Source organism: Tenrec ecaudatus, chromosome 10 (genome assembly GCF_050624435.1).
Source record: "Tenrec ecaudatus isolate mTenEca1 chromosome 10, mTenEca1.hap1, whole genome shotgun sequence".
NCBI classification, from domain to species: domain Eukaryota; kingdom Metazoa; phylum Chordata; class Mammalia; order Afrosoricida; family Tenrecidae; genus Tenrec; species Tenrec ecaudatus.
This window is the reverse complement of record NC_134539.1, coordinates 125,926,528-125,950,226: the sequence shown is the minus strand read 5'-3', so window position 1 is coordinate 125,950,226 and position 23,699 is coordinate 125,926,528. Positions and strand designations below refer to the sequence as shown.

Genomic DNA, 23,699 nt, shown 5'->3' with positions numbered 1-23,699 from the left:
TCTGGGCCTCCTCCCCCTCTGCTTCTCTGTTGTAGGGACCCTGGGCACTGGAACCAAGCCCACCTAGGAAACCCAGCATGAACGTCTCCTTCCAAAATCATGAAACTCTTCACATCACATCTCTTTCCATATAAGGAAATATTTACTCTTGTGTTACATAAGGCAATGTACTCAGGTTCTAGAGATAAGAACATACATTTGTGGGGGAGGCGGAGGAGGGAGGGCACCACACAGCCCCATACAATAATGGTTGTCACGACTACTTAAAATGTTATAAAATACATTGTTTATAGAGTTCACTAAGCTACTTCCTTCCTGAATCTTCACAGGAACTCCGTTTGAGTGCAGAGAGTTAGAGAAGTAAGTAGCCATTCACTCATTCAGTAAACAATAATTGATTGGCTATCCACTCTTTGCATAGCTGAGGATACCTCTCTCTCTCTCTCTCTCTCTCTCTCTCTCTCTCTCTCTCTCTCTCTCACACACACACACACACACACACACACAAGCACAATCCCTAACCTTGCAAGGGCCTCTAAAAGCTGCCTACCGTCATTTAACCCCAAAGCCCACTGCTATCAATTCATTTCTGACAGATAACAACCCTGTATGGCGTGTCCAAGACATTGCTGATCATCTGCAGGAGCAGACAGCCTCAACTTCCTCCCAGGAAGCAGCTGGTAAATTCAACTGCCAACCCAGTGGTTGGTAGTCCAGCACGCACGTGCTCACACACACATACACGCACCTGTGCAAACAGGGTTCCACTCACTGCCATCAAGTCTCTTCCAACGCACAGCGACAGAGCAGAACTGCTTCCATGGGTTTTTGAGACTGTAACTCTTTGCAGGAGTAGAAAGCTTGTTTTTCTCCAGGAGAGGGACTGATGATTTTGAACTGCTGACTATGAGGACAGCAGCCCAATGTGTAACCAGGGCTCACCAGAGCACCTACCAAAAACAAACAAACAAGCTCACTGCCGTAGAGATGATTCTGACTCCTAGCAACCCTATGAGCCAAACAGAACCACCCCTGTGGTTTCTAAGGCTGTGAATCTTTATGGAGCAAAAGCCTCCTCTTTCTCCCACAGAGCAGCTCATGGATTTGAACCACTGTCTCTGTGGGTCATATCCTAATGCATAACCCACTGTGTCATCAGGGCTCCTGACCAGGGCTCCTAGCGCCTTTAGAAAATAACTTTGAGACAAGAATAGGCCATGTGAGGTAACATTGATAAAAGTCAGCTAATTGGACAACAGTGTCGTCAGGAAAATCTGTCCATATCGGGCCTTTGATTCCACGTTGGCTTTGGGCCCGAAACTTCCTAGTTCTCTCTTCACAGTGGCTCAGTGCTCTCTCCTGGGCCTGCCCACTGCTGAGCTTCCTGACCACCCACCGTGGCCCTAAAGCCTAAGGGTCAGATCTGCTTTCTTTACTGGCCCCGATGAGTTGGCCCAGGTCCTGGGCACCCAGCACAAAGCACTCTCATGAAAATAAAAGAAAATGGCTGCTGGCCTCATAGTTCCCTCTGCGTGGCCTGACCCTTTGTCCAGGATAGACGGGCTGCCACAGTGTGGGACTTGAAAGGACGTCGGTAGAACAGATTAAGACCCTAAGAAGGAATGTTGAAGCTAACACACTGGGTAGTCCCTTATCTTTTAAGCATCTTGAAGCAGGGAGTACTTCAGCTTGTGCTATTGATAAAACAAACACCTCTTCCCTGGACGCTGACTGCTTCCGGTTTCCTACATGTTCTTCAAAAATCAATCGTCCAGTGTCTGCGTGGGAAAGGGCCCTTAAGACATCACTGGCCAGCTTTCTCTCTCACAGTTGAATAAATAGACCCAAGGCTGCTGGTGGCTTGCCTGCAGCACCCAATGAATTCGATGAAAAACCTACCCACAAACTCCAGGGACCCATGGAAAATAAGACGTGAGTAGCCCTGCCTTGGAGATGGGCAGAATCTAGCAAAATTCATAAGGAAATCTGTCATCTGCACAGGTAGATACAAACACCTAGATGACTTTTACACCGAGTGACTTCAAAGTAACTATGATTATAGTTCACAGTTAAACAATAAAAAGAAAAGACATGAACATAGAAATCATTACTATCACAAGGTTAACGCTCTAGGATGGAGCTAGCCTATAATCAGAAGGATGGTTAAATGACTTAATCAGCTGCTTAATTGTCTTGTACTTCAGAAGCACTTGCTTGCATGTAAGAAAGTAATAAGTTGAATATATGAAGTTACTTCTTTTCTATGAAAATTGGTCCAAGACTCTCTGCTTAGCAAAATATTCGACTGATGCTTTGTTTTTCTAATTCACATGTAAAAACTAGAAATATATATTTCTTTCAGAAAGAGTTCTGAAATGCAGGCTTGCTCACACACCTTCTCCACAATGCAATGGGACAAGACCAGGAATCCTCCGTGAAAGGCGGAGACACAATAATCCTTTATAGATGAGCCTCATACCCTGCAGTTTTCCTAATAATTTTAAAATTCATCTCTCCACCCAATCCTCACAGCAACTCTGTGAAGTATGAAAGTAAGATGCTCTCATCTGCATTTGACAAAAAAGCCAATGAGACTGGAAAAGGCCAAATCACCTGTCGGAGGTCATGATGGAACTGGTCAGTGAGAGGCCTCTACTACTGGCCCTAAGTGACAAAGGCCATCCGGTAAAAGATATCCAAGATGCAAAAGCTTATGAAGAGGAGGGACATACTAGCATGACCAAGCTGTGTTGAAACCATGTCACTCTTGGGTCTACTTGGGCTCTCGGGAAAACCGATTCCTTCCAATGACTCTTGGATAACAATGTCTTTTTCACCACTTTTACCCCAAAGCAAATAGATGAAGTGTGGCGTGAAGTGAGATGGATCACGGATGCACTGCAATATGCAAGATACAAACAGCCCGTCGCCGGCTTACCCATCACCAAGCTGATAGACCCCTCAGATGAGCAGAATCTAAAGAAAATCAGCCCGACATCATCACATATAGACTGTCTGCCGTCGCCGTCGCCATCGCCAGAGATGCACAGGAGAAAGGCAGTGAGCGGTAAGCAAGAGTATCTAGAGTTCCGTCTGTCCTTCCCTCCCCCAAGGCGCGTCCTCCTTCTCTATCGATGAGGTACCTGCGCTGAGCCATGGGTGCCCGCAAGAGGGAGAAGACACTGCTTCGGGGCCAGAGTTCAAAGGCAGAGAGTGCAGGGCGAGTAAACTGGGACAATGACCTGAAGTCTATTCCAGTTAGGGCCCAGGGAAGATTGGCTGAATTCAGTCCCAGCCCACGAATGCCTCTGAGAGACAAAAGGACAGAGCAAGTGGTACAAAATGAGGGCCAGAGCAGAGGAGGGTACCCAGCCAGAAATGCTGGGAAAGGATGGAGAACAGGCCCAGTCTCTTGTACGTGAGGGCTGCGAGGAAAGAGGGTCCTTCAGGGTAAGAATTCAGGGAAAACTTCTCACTGGGTCTGAGGTCAAAGAGGAGGAGATGACTGGTAAGACACCACTGCCTTGAGAAGCAGGTAAGTAAGACTAGTTCTGACATGTGGAGTTTGCATGGCAAAGGCAATCGGGAAAAATACCCCTAGCGGGGTGCCAACAAACCCAGGGACAAGGGAGCAACAAGTGATCTAAAATTGATGGCAGGAGGGGAAGGGAGAGGTGGGGGAGAAAGAGGGAACAGATCACAAGGATCTACTTAGACCCCCCCCCCCACCTCCCTGGGAATGGACAACAGAAAAGTGGGTGACGGGAGACAGCTGTCTGTGTAAGACATGGAAAAATAATAATTTATGAATTATCAAAGGATCATGAGGAAGGGAGGGTGGGGGAAAGGGGGAAATGGGCTGATACCAAAGGCTCAAGTAGAAAGAAAATGTTTTGAAGATGATGATGGCAACAAATGTACAAATGTGCAAATGTGCTTGACATGATGGATGGATGGATGGATGGATGGATGGATGGATGGATGGATGGATGGTGATAAGATCTGTAAGAGCCCCAATAAAATGAACAAAAAGAAAAATATCCCCAGCCCACACAAGTGCTGATGAAATGCCAGTGGGCTTGCTGTGCCGAGCAGAGAGGGCGTGCTAAGCAAAGGAGCAAGGGAAAGAGAACGCTCCTCCCAGGACAGGCATTGAGGTGCTGCTAGCTTTGAGTCTATTTAAAGCATGGCCTTCAAAGCATGTGTCGTGGTCCTACCACGTCACAGGATGCTCCAGTGGGATATGCTTTACAATAGTAATCATTGATATTTTAATCAACATTTCAGATGTGTGGGCTTGTCCCATAGGGGGCAGCATGGTGTAGCAGAAAAGGCTTGGGTTTAGAAATCAGAGACCTGGATTCAAATCCCAATTTTGTTTTGCTAGCTGTATGAGCTGGAACGGATTGCTTCACCTGAGGCTTTAGGTCATGAGATTATGTAGAGTAAGAATAATACCGTCTACATCTTGAAGAGTTCCTTGTGAATGAGACAGCCCCATATGAACTGGACATGGTCAATAGCAGATCATATGTAACTTACAGATATTAGATTAACTGCTATTGTTCTTATTATATGAGCCCTGGTGGGGTAGTGGGTTACACATTGGACTGCTAACTGCAAGGTCAGCAGTTTGAAGCCACCAGCAGCTCTGTGGGAGAAATGAGACTTTCTACGTCCTTAAAGATTCACAAAGGAGTGCTGGTGGCATAGTGGTTACATGTGGTGCTGCTGTGAGGTTAGCTCCTTGGTGCTTATGTCTTACTGTACATAATCTGATTTCTACTCCTATAAAGAATTACAGTCTCAGAAACTCACCAAAGCAGTTCTACCCTCCCCTATAGGGTTGCCATGAGTCAGAATTGCCTCAATAGCGGTGAGTGAAAGGTTGACAGTCTCAGAAACTCACTTCCACCTTGAGAACCCAGTAGGAAAGTCTTGAGTCCAAAGTGACTCCATAGCAATGAGTTTGATTTTTGTTTGGGGCATTTTCTTGGGGGAGGGAGGACATAATACAAGCTGCTAGCCTCAAGGTCGGTGGTTCAAACCCACCAGTCATTCCACAGAAAAAGATAAGGCTGTGTGTTAGGTCAGGTTGACTAGAGAAACAAATCCAAGACACTCAAATATATTTAAGAAAGAACTTTATATCAAAGAGTAATTGTATATATATTTTTATTTCCCAGCTCAACCCAGATCAAGTCCATAAGTCCAATATTAGCCCATAAGTCCAATACTAGTCCATAAATTCTTCTTCAAACTCACACAGCCACATCCAACAATGCAGAGTGCGGGAACATCACCAGCTAGTGGGTACAAAGTCTTGTGGATCCAATGGCAGTAGATGCAGGGGTCTGGCAGGTCTCCAAGTGGTTCACCAGCAGGACGATGAAGCAGAGAGGGGGGCTCCTAGCTGCAGGTCCCAGCAAGTCTCCATGTGACTTGTTCACAGGAACACAATGGCAGAGAGAGACAGAGGAATTCCCAGAATCCTTGTGAGAAGGCCACGCCCATAAGGAGGCATCATCAGGTTGTGACCTGAGTGACAGGCTAGACTCCACCCCTACACCTATTTATCAGGTTGAAATGAAATTATGTAACTATTACAGTCTGTCTACTCCCATCAAGACTTTTTAAGAGTCTTGTTAAACCCCAAAGGGGCAGATTTACTCTGTCCTATAGATAGAGTCACTGTCACTCAAAATCGACTCAATGGCAGTTGAGTTTGAAGACTTTTAAAAATTAGCGGGTATGTGAACTTTTTCGTAAGCAAACACGTATGTACTGCTATGTTTTAAAAACCTTCCTGCCTAAAATCTCAAACCTTGCAAGTGAACTAATTTATATGACCAAAGAATTTTATGATCTATAATTCAACAGGATTCTTTTACTGAGCTCCTAGAATGGGCTTTGATAGATTCCCACTCTCCAAAGACAAAACACCATCCCTGCCAGATGCTACGCTAGTAAGAGACCGTGAATGATGAAGTACTTGCATAGCTCTGATAGAATACCGTGCGGTCCATTGGCGGTTTTAAATTTTAAATCATCATATTAAAGAGACTCTCTTGGAAGAGATGACACTGGAGTCAGGTACCAAAAAGCAAGCAGGAGTTGGGAAAGGTGGGCAGGCCAGAGAGGAGAGCCTTATAAGCAGAGGAGCTAGAATGCATAACTGCAATCTGGCTAAAACCCAGGGTCCAAAGGCGTCAGTCTCTTCTCTTCTCTCCTCTTTCCTCTCCCTCCCCTCCCCTAGCCTTCTCTTCTCTCTCTTTCCCTATCTCAAGCGCTCGCTCTCCTCCATCTCCTCCCCTCATCTCTTCATTTTAAAAACAGTCTGGATTACCTGTCATGCGTTGGGCATTTGTAGAGGTAGCAGAGAGGCAAGGCTAAGCCCCTGCTCCCATAGAGCTTCTGTCTCAAAGAGTGACAATGAAGATATGAACCACAGGATCATTTCAGATGGTGAAAATTTGAATGTATAAAAGAACCCCGCAGTGGGAGTAGGGGCAGGTAGAATGCCAACTTCACTAGGATGGTCAAAAGAGGCCGGAGAAGGCTGCATGTAGACCCATCACAAGAGAAGGAGCCAGCAACGCCAAGTTCTAGAGTCAGAATGTTCTAAATAACATGACCAGGAAAGGCCCTGAGGTAGAGGAGAGATGAAAAGAAGGCGGGAGTGTTGGGGCAGAGCAAACAGCAGGGAGCCAGATGATGCACAGGTCTGTAGGCCATGGGAGAGATGTGGAGGTTAGTCTTGTGATAGAGAGCCAAGACAACATTTTAAGCAAGGATTGATGTGATCTGGATGATGTGTTACGATGAAATGTGGCTGTTATGTGAAAAGACCCTGGGGGGGACAATACTGAATGCAGTAGGGAGACCAGTTAGGTAGCTATTCATAAAGAAGATGCCAAGTTTGGGGCTCGGGTACCTAAGGGCTTCGTGATGCCATAGGCTCAAGAGAGGGTGAGATGGGCGAAGAAGCAAACTTGAATTGTTGCCTGATTGGGCACACCGAGTTTCAGTTAGCTTTGCATTCTATAGGAAGAAACATTTAAGAGGATACATTGGCTCTGGGGGGGTCAGGAAAGAGTATATATACATATATATACATATAAGAGATCTACTGCCATATGTTTGCAGCCATGAGCAAGCTTAGTCACCCCCCTCCCCCCTGGGAGAAGAGGCAGCTATGGAGGGTCCCTGTAGAATGGAAGGTCAAGACTGCTCACACTGAAGAGGAAGCCCCGCAGGAAGGGTCTGCAGCAAGGAGAACCTGTCAGAGCAGAAAGGGTCAATGAAACAGCTGAAACCCTGCCACCCTCTGGCTTTTGGGTTTTCTCTGTTCATCCATGAAGACATCCACCGTCATCTTGCTGAGAGCCGTTTATGAAGGGAAGACGTCTTGGTAGAAGCTGGAACAGAAAGGCCTCAGGGCCCCAGGGGCGCGCAAAGACGGGAGGCGCTGCAAGATACACTCCTGTTGTCCCCTGGGTGGCTGCGAAAGGGGCCGAGGAGAAGCAGCGGTGGGCAGAACGGCGGAACTCGGAAAGGGGTGTTTTTAAGGAGGGTTATGCCCTCTGGGGGGGTCCCTAAGTCTGGCAGTTCTACAAGGAACTCTCCCAGTCCGCTCCCCTCTTCCTCCAGCACCTCTTCCTCCGCGTGCACCAGGGTGGCCTGCGGTGGGTCACCTACGCGCCACGCTCACGCGCTGGCCAGAAGGACTGACGTACGGGCCGCACACACTGCCTGCTGGGAGGATCTGGCCAATTACATGCGAATTTTATTATTAACTTATACTGTGAGCAATCATCATTCTGTTTCTTAAAATAGCACTCTCTCGCGGGTCCATTTATTCCGGAAGCCAAGATTCCATGGACTGGGAAAGGCGAGGCCGTGGTGGGCAGCAAGTGAGAAATGGAACCCCCTGGGTGAGAAGCTGTGGTCATGGGCCGCCGGGGAGGACCGTTCTGCGGCCTGTCAAATCACCAAAGCAGAGCGTGCCCTGTCCTCTCTGCGAGTGGGACCCCACTTCCTAGGGTTGGGAGAGCAGTTGTGAAGGGAGAGGGTGGGGGTGGGGGTGGATCCAGGTCACTGGATTTGTTCACGGGGCAAAGCTGGTGGCACCCTTCCAGTCTGTGTAGCAAGGGTTCACCTCGCTTCGAAGGAGCCTGGGGGTGGGGGGGGGAGGGGTGAGGAAGGAGGAGTGGGGGGAAGCAGCTTCTAACTCCAGACCAGCCTCGGGGCTGGTTTGCGGGATTGAGCAGGGGGGGAACAGGGGGGCGATTCTATGACTTGCTTCCCACTTCGGTGCGGTTTCCAAAGAGACTCGAACCCTCTGAGTCAATACAAACGAACGAGGCGTCTCCCGGGGACCCAGGGAGGCGAAGTTGGCCGCTGCAGAAAGGACCTCCAGGCAGGAGGCGATGACTCCATCCCTCACTCGGGTAATTTTCTCTCCTAGTTTTCTGTGGGTCTAGTGGTCACAGCCGCAGCAGTCCTGTTGTTTTTATTTCTTTCTGGTCCATTTTTCTTCCTTTCTTTCTTTTTTTCCAATACTGCTGACGCGCCGGTGAGGCAAAACAGGGGAGGGGGCGTCGCTTCCTTGCATGTCCTTGAAGACGGCCCAGGTCTCCCCAATGTAAATCTTTCTGGTAAGCTTCTCCCAGAGGATGTGAAGGGCAGGCGTGGAACAATGCAGAAACAAAAAACAAAAACAAAGGGAATCTAAAGATGGCTTGTTTTTGTTCTGTTCTCCCGGGAAATCCACAGGCTAACCAGCTTCTGAGGTTCTACCCAAGGCCTGCCGACAGCAGGATTTTCCTTAACACTTTCCTCTAGCGCAGTAGGAACAGAATCTGGAAAGCACGCTGCACCATACAGAGGTGGGCCGTGACCAACGTAAAGAGCGGGCCGTATTGGGAAAACGTTGCTTATGCCCACTTTCTTTCTATTCTGCCTCGTGCTGGCCTGTCAGAGAAAGGCCATCGCTTTACATCAGTGGTTCTTTCCTGCAGGGTCCTCTCCCCAGGACACCCTCATAATCCACATCAACTGCTGCTGTTGTTGGCCGGGTCCTCAGAGACCAAGAGTTGCACCGCCCATCACAATGGCCAGAAAGCTAGGCTTGCTAGCCAGCACTAACACCAGGGGCACGACTTCCATCAAATTACTGCTGGGTCAACCAGAGGGGATCCTCGGGGTTCTACCGGTGCTGGCCGGGCCAGTGGGCCCTCCAAGGGGGACTGAGGAACCCAACGAGGTTCATGAACAGAGCAGCCGGGCAAGGGGCCTGCAGTGGCTAATGGGGCAGATGGCTGGCTCAGGGTGGAAGCGGCGCTTTGCATTCTTTTCCAGGAAGGAGGGAGTAGCAGTGGCCAGAGTCCCTGGAAACTCCCCTCATTGCCCTGGCTGGCATCCTGGAGCTTGTCCCAGCTTGGTCTGGAAGGGGTATCCCACTGGAAGCAATAGGTTCCACTAAGTCTTCTAATAAATAATGCAGCCACCATGGTAGTCAAATATTTGGACTCCCACCAGAGCCGTGTTTCCCAAGTATGGTCCATGAACCAGCAAGAGAATATCTCATCCTCTCGATGTAATCAATCCCCTTTTCATCTCCTTCCTGGGTTTATAAGGTTGTTCTGCACGGGAAAATCTTACTCGTTTACTTTAATGAGCTATCCCTTGATGTTTTCTAGTTAGTCCCTTTTGCGAGGGTGGAGAGGATCTCGGTAATCATGTCTTCTGTTTGTGAGGCACTTAAAGTGCTTTCCACAAACTAATTCCATCCTCACAGCAGCTCTGGAAGATAAAACTAGCCACAAGCTACAGATGAGGGAACATTCAGAGAGGCTAAGTGACTTGTTCAAGAGCAGAGAGACATACGGTAAGAAGCAAGACAGGCCTTCAGCCCAGGTTGGTCTGATTTTAAGGCCATTGTTCTTGCTGCCACTCCTGGGCTCTCTCTAAAGTTGAGAAGGATCAGCAAACACACAAGAGAAAAACCAGGGTGATTGTTTTCATGGATCCTAAGGTAGATTCGGTCAATTTTAACTTTTCAGGCTACTTTCAATATGATTTTCATGGACAGTCTGATTGTAATTCTCATAATGGGCCCAGGTGTTAGTATTAGTTTCATCTGCAAGTCAATGCAATATGATTTCCTTGAGAGCCTTCTATGGACCAGATACCACACGAGAAACTAATAATACGATGCTGACTGAGACATAATCTAGGTGAGATGTTCTGATGGTCTGCTCATATGTCCGAGTCCGGCCTACAGGATCTGCAAATAGGATTCTACGTGTCCTCTGGCTTGACTCCTTTTTTTTTTAAATCAGTTTTCTTAGCACTTCACCTACGTGTCATAAAATTCAAAAATCAATCATATCCAGAAGAATTGTACAATTATCATCATGTTCAATTCTAGAACATTTTCTTCTTCCTTGTTATTCCTATAATTATCTTTTTTCTAATTGTGACAAAAATGCACACAACCAACCATTCTCCAGCTCCCCAACTTCCATATGTATCATTCAGTGCCATTGATTTTACTCTTCATGTTGTACATCCATTATTGATATCCGTTTCCAAATTATCCCACCACCATTAACATAAACTCAATGTCTCCTAAGCAACCACTCGGCCTCCCTCACCCATGGTAACAGCTGGGGCCTGACTCATTCTTAGTCCAGGCCTTCATCACCTAACTTATTCATTTGCAAAATAGAGACCATGGAATTGCATTGCTGCTAGAGTTCAGAGTCTAATGAAGGGACGAATATGCAGTGCAAGCGGTAGTTGATAATAAGCCTTGGTCAATGCACTGACAGGACTCGAAGTAAAAGGTTATAAGAGCTGTATTAAATTCTGAGTGCCTCTGCTTACAAAGGGCTATGGATGACAATGGCAGCCTAAAACCCGTTTGTAGGGTCCCCAAATAGATTTAAACTTCCATTGAATTCTTTCTGATCATTAACCAAACCTAAAGTCACTGCAACCGTGCCAGCTCATAGCAACCTAATAGGAGAGGAGAGGACTGGCCCTGTGAGTTTTCAAGACTATAACTGTGTATGAGAGTAGAAAGCCCTGCTGTTCTCCCATGGAGTGGCTGATGGTTTCGAACTACTGACCTTGGGCTCACAGCCAAATATATAACCACTGAACAGCCAAGGCTCCAAAATTATTAACCAAGAATGTAGATAATCTTGCCCTCAAGCAGAATGCCTAAGAAAGTAGATTACCCCACCCCTCTACAACCAGCCTAGGGAGAGGCAGTCTCTCTCTCTCTCTCTCTCTCTCTCTCTCTCTCTCTCTCTCTCTCTCTCTCTCTCTCTCTCTCTCTCTCTCTCTCTCTCTCTCTCTCTCGGCCTTCCCTGGGTGTGTTCTTAAAGGACATTGCCCTGACTGCCTTGATGAGGGAACCCTGGACTAATCTTGTAAGCCTTTCTCTTTAATGATGTATGTGTCCCCATCATGGCCCCTGCTTCTGTGGTCCCACCTATAACTGTGATGCACTGCTCTGCCAGCAATCGTGAATTTGTGACCGTTCCCTTTGCTCCAGGTCCTACTTATCTAGCTGCCCCGCTGTGAGTCCTCAGGCCCCATCATTTTGACCTGGTGCTTCAATGGCCTCCTTCAGCTGTATGGTTTGTCTGCATCTTTGTCTTGTGTCTCTTTTAAGGCGTAATACATATTCTCCTTAAATTTTCTTTGAGATGGGGTCTCCAGTACCTCAAAACAGAATCCAGAGAAAAGTGAATGACTAATTCACCTGAGACAACCAGGACAGGCTCTTTCTGGGAGACTAGGCCTTCAAATGTGGTGATCTGTTGAAATATTAGAATGCCAACACATCTCCACATATTCCCTAGTGCCTTCCAACAAGAAGTGCTTACTCTTTGTGTCTTGGGAGCCCTGGTGGCATAGTGGTTACATGTTGGGCTGTGATCCTCAAGGTTGGTAGTTTGAAACCAACCATTCGCACCCCCATTGAAAGATGGTGCTTTCTACGCCAGTAAACAGTTCAGGGTCGGTGGCAGTGAGTTTGGTTTTTGGTGTCTGAAGAGATTGAAGCACAAAATTGATTTTGCAAGATGTGTGGCTGTGGTCGGGAAGGCGGAAGGAAATACTACAAACTCGTCGGTGACTGAGTGTAATTATAATTATTTTTACTTTCAGACCTGCTTTGGGTTCAACAATGACCCAGAGGAGAAATGGCCACATTCTAAACCCCGGCAGCTGACATTGTGACTTCCTTGGGGCAAAGTAGCTTCGTTGTGATTATTGGTAGTTATCATTGTGTTGAGTTGGCCTGTTGTGCGCCCCATGTGTGCCGCCAGGCCTCTCAAGTCTGTGGCCCTTTAGAAGGCAATCGTTAGGCCTGTCTTCCCAGGTGCCTCTGGGTAGCATTGGTTGGGTTCAAACTCCTAACCTCTCAGCTAGCATTTGACCATTTGCACCAACAGGGGCCATAATTAAATTAGGGATCTTGAGATGATATCATCCTGAATTAGCTGGGTGTGTCCTCGCATCAATGACAAGTGTTTTCATAAGGGACAGATGAAGCGAAGACGCTGACGCAGAGGAGAAGGTCATGTGAAGGCAGAGTCCAAGACAAATGAATGACGGACACCGCCAGAACGAATGCAGACAGCCATCCCAAACCAAAGCAAGGAAGGATTGTGCACTAGAGCCTCCAGATGGAGCGTGGGCCTGCCAACGCCTAGATTTCAGACCGCTGGTATCCAGAGCTAGGAGAGAATTCACTTCTGTTGTCCTAAGGCACTCATTTTATGGTGATCCACTACAGCAAGAACCTGGCACGAGATCTAACATGTTTCTCTAGCAGCCACAATGTCAAGAAGTCCTTACTCAGACTAACTCTGTTTGGGTGCTACATAAAGTGGATGTATTCGATGAACCAGGCCCTAGCCCTCAATAAGATTCCACTGAAGATCGTGGGCATGCTATGGTGAATTGGCAGGATAGCAGTTCTCTGGGGATGAACCAGGGTCATTACTGTGCCCTTCTTTAAGAATTTGTAGGTGAGTTGGAATAGGTGCATTGAGTTCTTATTCAGCTTTACTTGAATACAAGGACTCCTGGTGGCCTAGAGGGTTACACATTGAGCTGCTAACCACAAGGTCAGAAGTTTAAATTCACCAATGACTACTAGGGAGAAAGATGAGACTGTCTGCCCCCAGCAAGATTTATAGCCTTGGAAACTTAATAGGGCAGTTCTGCTCTGTCCTATAAGGTTGCTATGGGTAAGAATCAACTGGATGGCAGTGGATTTTTTTTGTTTTTTTTTAGTGCAAGAAATACTCCAACCCTTTTCAAGGACTTGAAAGGTACCCATGAAGCAAGGGAAGGTGATTGCGATAAGAACTCGATGTGAGCAGAGGTTGGTTCAGTGGTTTCAAAATGAGGGCAAAATGACATGACATTAAAGGGCCCAAAGTGCTGTAAGCATTAAATAGAATGAAGAATTGAAAGCACTTCACCAGTAGATAGCATCATGAAAGCCAGGGGAAAGATTGGAGTGGTCGAGGATTTCATCTTGCTTGCATCCAGTCATCACTCGTGGAAGCAGCAGCCAGGAGAGGAGATCGAACAACGCATTGCATTGGTTGAATCAGCTGCATGAGACCTCTTTAGAGTACTGAAAGTCAGGAGGTTATTTTGAGGATGAAGGTGCACTTGACCCAAGCCATGGTATTTCCAATCACCACATGTGCGTGTGAAAGTTGGACATTGAATAAGGAAGACTGAAGCATTGATCCATGTGACTTATGATGCCGGCAAAGAATATCAAAAGTGCCATGGACTGCCAGAAGGACAAATACGCACCTACCACCCAGAATGCTCATTAGAGGCCAGGATGGCAACACTTGGTCTGACATACTTTGGGCATGTGGTCAGGACAGACATGGAGAGGAACGGCATGCTGGGTAAAGTAGCAAAGCAGTGAAAAGAGGAAGGCTTTCAACAAGTGCATTGACACGGTGGGCTCCCCCTTCACAATTGTGAGGTTGGTGCAGGACCAGGCAGTGTTTTACTCTGTGGTACGGAGGGTCACTGTGAGTCAGAACTGACTCAATGGCAACTGATGGCCACAAGAAGTGTGGTTCAGAGTAGTCACTGAATAAATATTGGGTATTTTTATTACTACTGTGAACATGGAGTACAGGTAGGCCACTGAATAGATGGTCTGGTCAGATAAATGGAGAAGGGAGGTCGAGCAAAGGCAATGATCAGTTCTTGGCATGCATCTTACCTCAAACCCAGTTTCAAATGTGATTGTGTTGTCACTAGGTCCCCCTTGGAGTCAGTTCTGATCCATAGCAGCCTCATGCACAACGGGATGGAACAATGGCCTCTCAAGAGCGCTCTGGCCTTAACTTCTTCCAAGATCGAGCAGGCTGCCCTGGCCCTTTCGTTACGCTTCTCCTGCGCCGCAGTTCAAGTGCACCGATTCTTCTTCAGTCTTCCTTAATCCATGTCAAGTTGGACATTGAATAAGGAAGGCTGGATTAGAATTGACACAATTGAATTGTAATCCTGGCAAAGAATATCAAAAGTACCGTGATCTGCCAAATTGAACAGGCATATTAGGCCATTGAAAATACCACAACTTGAGTCAGGCGTACCTTACTCCTCAAAGCAATATCCTTGCTTTTCAGTGCTCTAAAGAGGTCTGTGCAGCAGATTTACCCAATGCAACTCATCTTTTGATCTCGTGACTGCTGCTTCCATGAACATTGATTAGTTTCTCTCTTCCTCCACCTCCTCCTCCTCCTCACACCACCCCTACCATCATCAGACACAACCAGCATTGCTGGACGTTTCTTACATGCAAGACTCAATTATGATGGGAAAAGCACTGTCTACATCGTCTCATGTACTCTGGAGAGAACAATCCCTGGAGAAGGACATCATACTTGCTAAAGTCAAAGGGCGGCGACAAAGAGGAAGGCCCTCGAGGAGATGGATGGGCACAGTGGCTGCAACCACAAAGCTCAAACCTAACAATGGTGAGGAGGACGCGGGACCTGCTGTTATTTCCTTCTGTTGGACGCAGGGTGTCTGTGACTCATGACTCGCCCAACTGCACCTAACAACAATAACCACAACAGCAAAGGGTCTTTCAGAATGTTGAAGTCACTCCGCCAACCCATGCCTTTCTCCGTGTTCTTCCTTTTAACTCGCAAACTTCTATGTCGTTGTCTTTCTTTTTCTCTAACCATATGTGTCTAAGCAAAACATGCCCTGCCACCTTGCCCAGTAAGGGCCAATGCCAGTCCTATTGCAGGCAAGTGACCACCCTCTTAGTTAATCCATTAGCCTCGTCATTCACAGTTTCAACAGTTCCCTGTCTGTGGTTGCCTGTTCCCTATCCAGAAATATCATCACACGCCTCTACTCTAAAATCAGCAACTTCCCTCAACCCAGTCACCCTGCCAGGCTCCATTTCATCCCCTCCTGGATGTGTTTGACTCTCTCTCAAGCTCAGCTTCGGAAAAGCTTACAACCCAGAAATCCCTAAGAAGCAGCTCTGCTTGGTAACACACAGGTCGCCGTCAGTCAGAATCAGTGACAGCAACAAGTAAAAACAAGATATTTTATTTCTCTCGTGTGGGGAAAAAAGGCCATAGAATTTTCAAGGTTCATATGCAAACTTCAAGAACATGACACCAGGCTCTATTTCTCAGCTCCATCATCCTCCCACATGGCTTCTGCTGCCACGGTCACCTCATGAGCCCAGTCCACAGTCTTGTTACAGGCAGCTGTCCAGCAGGAGGTAATATAAAATGGCCTATCTTGTCGTTAAGCTAGCACCCTTTAGACTGTATTCCAGAAAGTTTCAAACACCAGTCAAGTATAACGCTCAGAAATTAGCCTACCTGCAAGGGAAGCTGGAAATGATGTGGTCCCTGGTGGTTATGCATTGGGCTGCTAACTGCAAGGTCGGCAGTTTGAAACCTTCCTTGAAACTCCAAGGAGGAAAACTGGGCTTTCTACTTCCATAAAGAGCTGCAGTCTTAAGAACCTCACAAGGCCAGTTCTACCCTGTCCAATAGAGTCATTATGAATCGGCATCGACTCAACAGCAGTGAGTTTATTTGTTTTTGCTGTATTGCTGTCCAGAATAAAATTGAGATTTTGCAACCAAAAGGAGGATAATGGATGTTATGTAACTGGCACTGACCGAGCAAAACAGACGTGTTGCTCCATCAATTAAGTAAGCAAACATGTCAGCTCCTACAATCAGTAGAATGAAAGAAAGCACTTTATACCCTCACCCTAAATTTTAAAATCTACCCCCATACCCCCCCAAAAAGTTATTTCATCTAGCTCTAGGCCATAAAATTGAAGAAACTGGATCTCATTCCTAAAAATTATTAAGGCTCCCTAACAAACACTTTTTTCCTGGTTTTTGCAACACTGTTGTAATCCTGTTTTCTCACTACCAACAGACTAACTGTAACCTTGCCAACCTGTGAATTCTGCCTTGTTGTCAATTCATTTTGCATTTTTGTAAATCAGCAAATCTATCCTTAGGATGGGAGGGAACTATTTCTTTCTTAATGCTTTGGTGCCTCTACTTCCTGTCCCAAACACTAGACGATTTCTAGTTTTTACTACTATAAATCACGCTGCTGTTAATAAAGCTTATATGACCCCTGTGTACATAGAGATAATGTCTCAAGCCCAGCTCTCTAGAAAGGGGCTTGCTGCAACAAACGAAATCTGCATTTCTCATGCAAGGTAAGCTAATTCAAAAAATATTGCTACTAGAAATCCTGATCGTGTATACACGGGATTACTTGGAATAGAGTGCATTTAATCACATTTCTACCATTAGAAGATCGCTCAGACAAGTTTTCTCAGCAATACAGTTGATTAATTGTCTTATTCTTGTCAGAATGTCTTTTTAAAAATCACTACAAACGGGAGTTTTTGAGCGGATCCGCAGGCCAGTTAGATACAAGACAGAGAGGTCAGTTCAGAGGGTGATGGTGACCTCTCCTTGGACTTCCCGAGGAGCGAGCTTGCTGGATGTTCTTGAAGGGGCATGGGACAGTCATTGGAGTTCATTAGAAACAGGTTTTAAGAACATTGGAAACAGCTTTGGTGAGAAAAAGGCCGGGAAAGTTATGCTGAAGAGATTCTTTTTTTCTTCTTATGACATCTCTACATTGAATTGATATATTTTATGCATATAAAGGTATGTGTATGTATCTGTTTTGTACCAATTATATACAGAGTACTTCATATTTCTATACATAGATACTTGTGTTCACTAATCCAAGTCAAAACATAAGCCACTGCCATAGAGTTGGTTCAGACTACATGGGTTTTCTGAGGCTTACCTTGATGGGCGCAGACAGCTTCATCTTTCTCCCCATAGCAGCTGGGAAGTTTGAACTGCTACACTATAGTCGTGAGCCCTTTGAGGGTGGTAAGGTTTCCATTTTGATATGAGTTACACTAGTGTAAATCAGAGTGCATTAATTCTTCAGGGAAGGAATAAAGAGATGGGAAAACAGCAGCTTTAGAGGCTCATGGACTTAGATGGAGAAGATGCCGAGAAACATTAGTTTCACATTTTGATACTTTAGCTTGATAAAGCCTTCTCTGAAGCTGAGCATGATAGTGGGACAAGAGGAAAGTAAAAGGAAATAGAAGAAAGAATTAGGAGGCAAAGGGCATTTATAGAGGCCCAAATAAAGGCATGTACATATGTAAAATATATATATGAGGATGGAGAAATAGATCTATGTGCATGTATTTATAGGTTTGGTATTAAGGTAGCAGATGAACATTGGGCCTCCACTCAAGTACTCCCTCAATGCAAGAATATTTTGTTCTATTAAACTGGCATTCCATGCTGCTCACCTTCCCAACATGATCACTGAAGACAAAGTGGGTGCATAAGCAAATGTGAAGAAAGCTGATGGTGCCTGGCTATCAAAAGATATAGCGTCTAGGTAAACTTGAAGTTAAACAAGCCATCTAGCTCACAAGCAACAAAGCCCACATGGAAGAAGCACACCAGCCTGTGTGACCACGAGTTGTGGAAAGAATCAGATATCAGGCATCAAAGAACAAAAAAATCAGATCATTGTGAATGAGGGGGAGTGCAGAGTGGGGACCCAAGACCCATCTGTAGGCAACTGGACATCACCTTACAGAAGAGTCACGGGGAGAAGACTATCCAGTCATGGTGCAGTATAGCATCAATGAAACATACAACTTTCCTCTAGTTCCTAAATGCTTGCCTCACCCCCCACCCCCAACTATCATGATCCCAATTCTACCTTACAAATCTAGCTAGACCAGAGGATGTACACTGGTACAGATAGGAACTGGTAACACAGGGAATCCAGGGCAGATGATCCCTTTAGGACCAGTGTTGAGAGTGGTGATACTGGAAGGGTAAGGGAGGGTCGGGTTGAAAGGGGGAACCGATTACAAGGATCTACATATAACCTCCTCCCTGGGGGACGGACAACAGAAAAGTGGGCAAAGGAAGACATTGGGCAGTGTCAAATATAACAAAATAATAATAATTTATAAATTATCAAGTGTTCATGAGGGAGTGGGGAGGTGGGAAGGGAGGGGAGAAATGAGGAGCTGATACCAAGGGCTTAAGCAGAAAGCAAATGTTTTGAGAATGATGGTGGCAACAAATGTACAAATATGTTTGACACAATGGATGGATGTATGGATTGTGATAAGAGTTGTATGAGCCCCCAATAAAATGATTTTTTTAAAAAGCAGAGCATACCAGAAAAAAAGGAGAATTCCAGATGAGATAAATAGATAAGACCTTCTCTGATTTCTAGTAATACTTCTTCACCTACCCTCATATATTATAAACTATCAAAGTTATCATTAAAAACTATGAGTTCAAAAATCACACCTTCACTACCTAAGTCCATGATTTCTCACACACACATCACCAAACCATGAGATTATTAATCCTTTTTTTTCTGCAAGTGTAATGGGGACAATAATTCATTTTTATTTTAATATGGATTTTCCTAATGACTTTCAAAATTGAACGTTTTTATTATGATTATTAGTGATCTGTCTTAAAGCTTTGGAGCATTGGTCCTTCCGCCTAGCCTATTTTGTCTTCTTACTGCTCTTGATATCCTGGATGTTAATCATGTTATATATGTTATTAATATTTTTCCAATCCTTTACTTACTTTATCAGACCATATATTTTACAAAACCAAGTTTTGATGTACATGAATCCACTGGTCCTTCCTTTGATCATTTCTGGGGCTGTCTTATTTTTAAAGATCTTCCACTTCAAAATTGTAAACATATTTTCTTTTAATACTTGCAGAGCTTGCTTGCTATGTATAACCCACATGGAATTAATTTTTATACATGGTATGGGATAGAGCTTTCTTTAATTATTTTACTACAAGGATAGTAAATTTTCCTAACACTGTATATTAAATAATCCATTCTCTCTCCAACTTTGAAGTGTTAAAAGTTCTTAACATTAGAAATGTTGGAAGTTCATAACAACTTCTTATGTTACTATGTGTTGTTAAAATATCACACAGACTAAGGACTGTTTCTGAGCTGTAGTTTTGGTTGTTGCTGTTTTATAGCTGCATCTGCCCATCCTGACACCAATTACTATCAAGATTTTATTACCAAAGCGTATAGTATATTTTGATATCTGGTGAATCCTATTGACTTGCTATTGACTTTTTCAATGTCTTGGGTAGTCTCATAACTTTTCTCTTCCAGACGAATTTTATTTAACTAGAATTGACTCAATAGCAATAAGCTTGAATGTTTTCTTAAATGCATAAATACAGGCACTACTTTCTATTTTATAAATAGAAATCAACTAGTTGCCATTAAAAACTCAAATGCAATCATGTATTAAAATAGCCTCAAATGGACATTCTTTGAAATTGCTTCAAAATTATAGAATTCTCTTGTTCTTTTTGGCCCCTGGTTAGGGCAAAGAGCTAAGCACGGGGATACTAATCGAAAAACGGATGATTCAAATCCATTCAGAGATGCCTCAGCAAAACAACCTCCTCAGATCTGCTCTGAAAGCCCCCGGGGTCTCTGAGTCAGAAATGACTCAGGGGCAAGTGATTCTTTTTAACACTTGCCTATGTTTTCCTTTGCTGTGTGCTAAGCTCTGATGAAGAATTAACTATGTTAGGCAGTCCTTGATTTCCAGAAACATACAACTTGATTAGGAAAAGATATAAACAACTAGTTCATTAAATGGGTGATACCTATTAAACCAATTTGTAGCTTACTCGCTTTAAAGCTATTTTTTGAACAGTTTTATTAGCATATAACTCACCTGTAATACAGTTTAATAGTTTGATCAGATCAAGAAGAGTTGTCCAATTATCACCACTACAATTCATTTTAGAACATTTTCTTCATTCTTGTACTCGTTATTAGCTCCCATTTCCCCCCAACCTCCCCTGCCATGCACGCAGAAAAACCCCACTAATCCAGTTACTGTCACTATAGATTTACCTATTCTGGATTTCATATACCAAAAAAAATTAAAAGAAATAAATTAGCAATAACAAAGTAAAACATTAAAAACCTCAATTGAAAAGAAAGCAGAAAATATTAAAAACTATAAAACATTTAAATGGATCACAAGGGAGATCGAGTGATAGGGTGTTAAATGTTAACCAAACTTCATCTGCAACAATCCAGTTTCCAACACATTCTGCATAACAATAAGCCTATTCACAGCTTCAGTCCTTAGAGGGGATTCAGCAGGGGCTTAATCCACGGGTATTTCTCCTTTCTTTTTTTTCAAACTGAAACAGCTTTAAAATAGGTTAAAAAAATTTTTTTAAGGGAGATCAAATAGTAAGGTATTACATTTTAGCCTAATTCCGTGTGTCATAATTGAGTTTACAATGCTGGTAATAGGGCTATTTACATCCCTCAACTATGGTCAGAGGGGATTCACCAGAAGCTTAATCCACGTGTGAGCCCGGAAAATCAAGTCTGGGTTTCCACCCTCACAGCCTTCTGCAAACCAGGTGTTCACAGTTTAAGTTCTGATACCATTCCCTCCTCTAGTTTTGGAGGATAATTGCAATCTCTGGATCACACAGGTTGGTGTACTCCTTTCATGTGGACTGTTGGCACCTAACTTAGAGAGGTGTTTGTGTGAAAGCAAGCCTCAGAGTCGCTGTTCTTTCTGATAAAGATAGCCTGGCACCATTGAGTTTCTTCACACTTTACTATAGCACCCTTATCGTCAGTGATCTCTTTATGAAGACGAGCACCAAGCAGGGCCACAGCATATGAATTAAGTGTTCTTAGTTTGGGGCTAGAAGCTTATTGTACTATTTTTTAAGCAGCCAGTAATCTAATCTGTCTGTCCATCTATTATTTGTGAGATCCCTTTCCTTCTCACAACACTCCAATGTTACTGTTTTTGTTCGCCATCGAGCTGGCGGCAACTCACAGGGACCCATAACTCCTAAGTACAACACAGCGAAATGCTGCCCGTCCTTCACCATCTTGATGACTGCTGGGGTTCTCGTGTCCATTATGACGGCCTTTGCTTGAGTGCCTTTCTACCTTGGGGATACGTCTTCCCGTTCTATATCCAATCTACTGTGGTGTTGAATGGTGTTCTTATTGGCTACGTTTTATAAGTAGACCAGCTGGCTTTTCTTCCTAGCCTGGGAAGTCTGCTGGAACCTGTCCACTACAGGTAACGCTGCTGGCATTTGAAATATCGGTGGCACGGCTTCCAGCGTCACAGCAACATAACATGTTAGGCATCACCGTGCAAGCACCTGTAAAACACATCGCAGATGAGGAAACGGAATCTCAAGCATGTTAAACAATTTCTCAAAGATCACGGAGCAAGATGGGTAAAGGGCAGCTGGAATTTAATATCAAGTGCTCCTGACTTTGGCCGCCATACTGCCTCCACCTCTCTTCCCATTTTCAAATTCACGCCACTCTGTTGAATGCAAAGCTAGCTTCTGAAGGAAGAAGAGGAGCTGAATGAATGGTTGAGCAAGGTCCAGCAGTTTTCTGCTTCATCCTCTCTCCACATGCCCAGGGACTATAAAGTCTGTGTCTATTGCGGAGGGGGAATGTTGTTGTGCTTAGGTGATCTCCATTCAGTTCTGTTAGCGACCGATGCACGTCAGAAGGAAACACTGCCCATTCCTGCGCCATCCTCACGATTGGTTCGGATGACTGGGCCCGATATTGCAGCCACGGTGTCAATCCGTTTCCTTGAGGGCCTTCCTCCTCCGTGGCCCTCTTCTTTACCAAGCACAATGTCCTTCTCCAGGGCCTGGTCTCTTCCCGTTACGTATCCAAGGACCTGTCACAGTGACTCTCCGCCATTTCCCTTTAGGATAAGAAGCATTTACAGGGCCCCTGGTTCCAAAATTAATACTTCATTATTTTGTTGTTTAATACAGGTGGTTTTGTTCTGAATGAAAAAAAAAATGATAGACTTCAACGGGTGGCACCAGCCCGTTCGTTGACCGACGCCCCTTCCAAGGGCCGGGGCCTCGGTGCTCCTGTCCACCTCCGGCGAAGCTGGCCCTGCGTGCGTGACCACCGGGCCGATCTTTGCGCTAACGCCCGTCTCTGGCTTTTGCAGATTCGCAGCCCTGCTCCGATGAGGAAGGCTGCTCGGAAGTCTTCCTCCCCACGGACAGCGACTACGATTCCAGCGACGCCCTGAGCCCCCGCGACCTGGACCTGGTCTACCTGTCCTCGCACGACATCGCCCAGCAGGCCCTGAGCGGCCTGAGCGGCAGCGCCCCCGACGTCCTGCAGGTGCATGACGTCAAGTCCCCGGTGGGCGAGCGCCAGGACCCCCCGGGCCCGGGCCCGGGCTCCGAGGCCCACCACGCGTGCGCCGAGTTCCTCCACAGCCTCACGCTCAGCGGCTTCGGCCCCAAGAACCACGCCAAGATGGCGCCGGGCGCGCGGCCGCCGCTGGGCTTCCTGGGAAAGCGGAAGCCGGGCAAGCACCAGCACTACGGCGGCTTCAGCCGCCACCACCGCTGGCTGCGCATGCGCAGCGAGACGCAGTCCCTGTCGCTCTCCGACGGCGTGTACACGCCGCACCTGTCGCGGGCCTGCGGCCCGGCCCCGGACTCCGCGGAGGCCGACCGGCCCCGAGGGCTGGCGCTGGCCCACGCCGCCAGCCTGCCGGAGGAGGGCAAGAGCAGCCGGCAGGACCCGAGGCCTTCGGTGCGCCGCCTCTACGTGCAGCCCTACTCCGTGAGCCAGGGCGCCAAGCCGTGGGCCGCCCTGAGCCCGCCTCCCGGAGGCCGCGCCGGCCTGCCCAGCCCCACGGGCCGGGCGAGGAGCCCCGAGCCCCCGGCCACCTCTCCCGTGTCGGAGATCCTCAGCAGCATGTTGTAGGAAGGCCCTCAGACGGCTGCCCGCCGGTCCATACCAAGACCCCCGGCAGCCCTCTCCATCTGCTCCATCTCGCCCGGCCCGAATGCTGTCGATCCGGATGTTGCTTTCAGCGGGCCGCTGGCTTGCAGGGGGTGGGAGTGGAGGAGAAGTTGATACCTGCGTCTTTCCCATCGGATTTGGACCAAGAGGCGTCTTTGCGCCCAAAGGGAACCCCGGAGGCAGTGCTTCGAACGGTCTACTTTGTGGGTGGTGCCTGGGCCTGGGGTA

The 23,699-nt window shown here is 46.2% G+C and overlaps 1 protein-coding gene across 1 annotated transcript in view; it reads left to right on the top strand.

Moving 5' to 3' along the window:
- Nucleotides 1-23,432, top strand: part of ANKFN1 (ankyrin repeat and fibronectin type III domain containing 1) — a 175,464-nt gene extending 152,032 nt beyond the window's left edge. Inside the window, exons 16-17 of the mRNA XM_075559286.1 lie at nt 2,854-3,067; nt 22,660-23,432. Of these exons, the coding sequence (XP_075415401.1) occupies nt 2,854-3,067; nt 22,660-23,432 (987 nt within the window). The remainder of the gene's footprint in view (nt 1-2,853; nt 3,068-22,659) is intronic.
- The last annotated feature ends 267 nt before the right edge of the window (nt 23,433-23,699 follow it).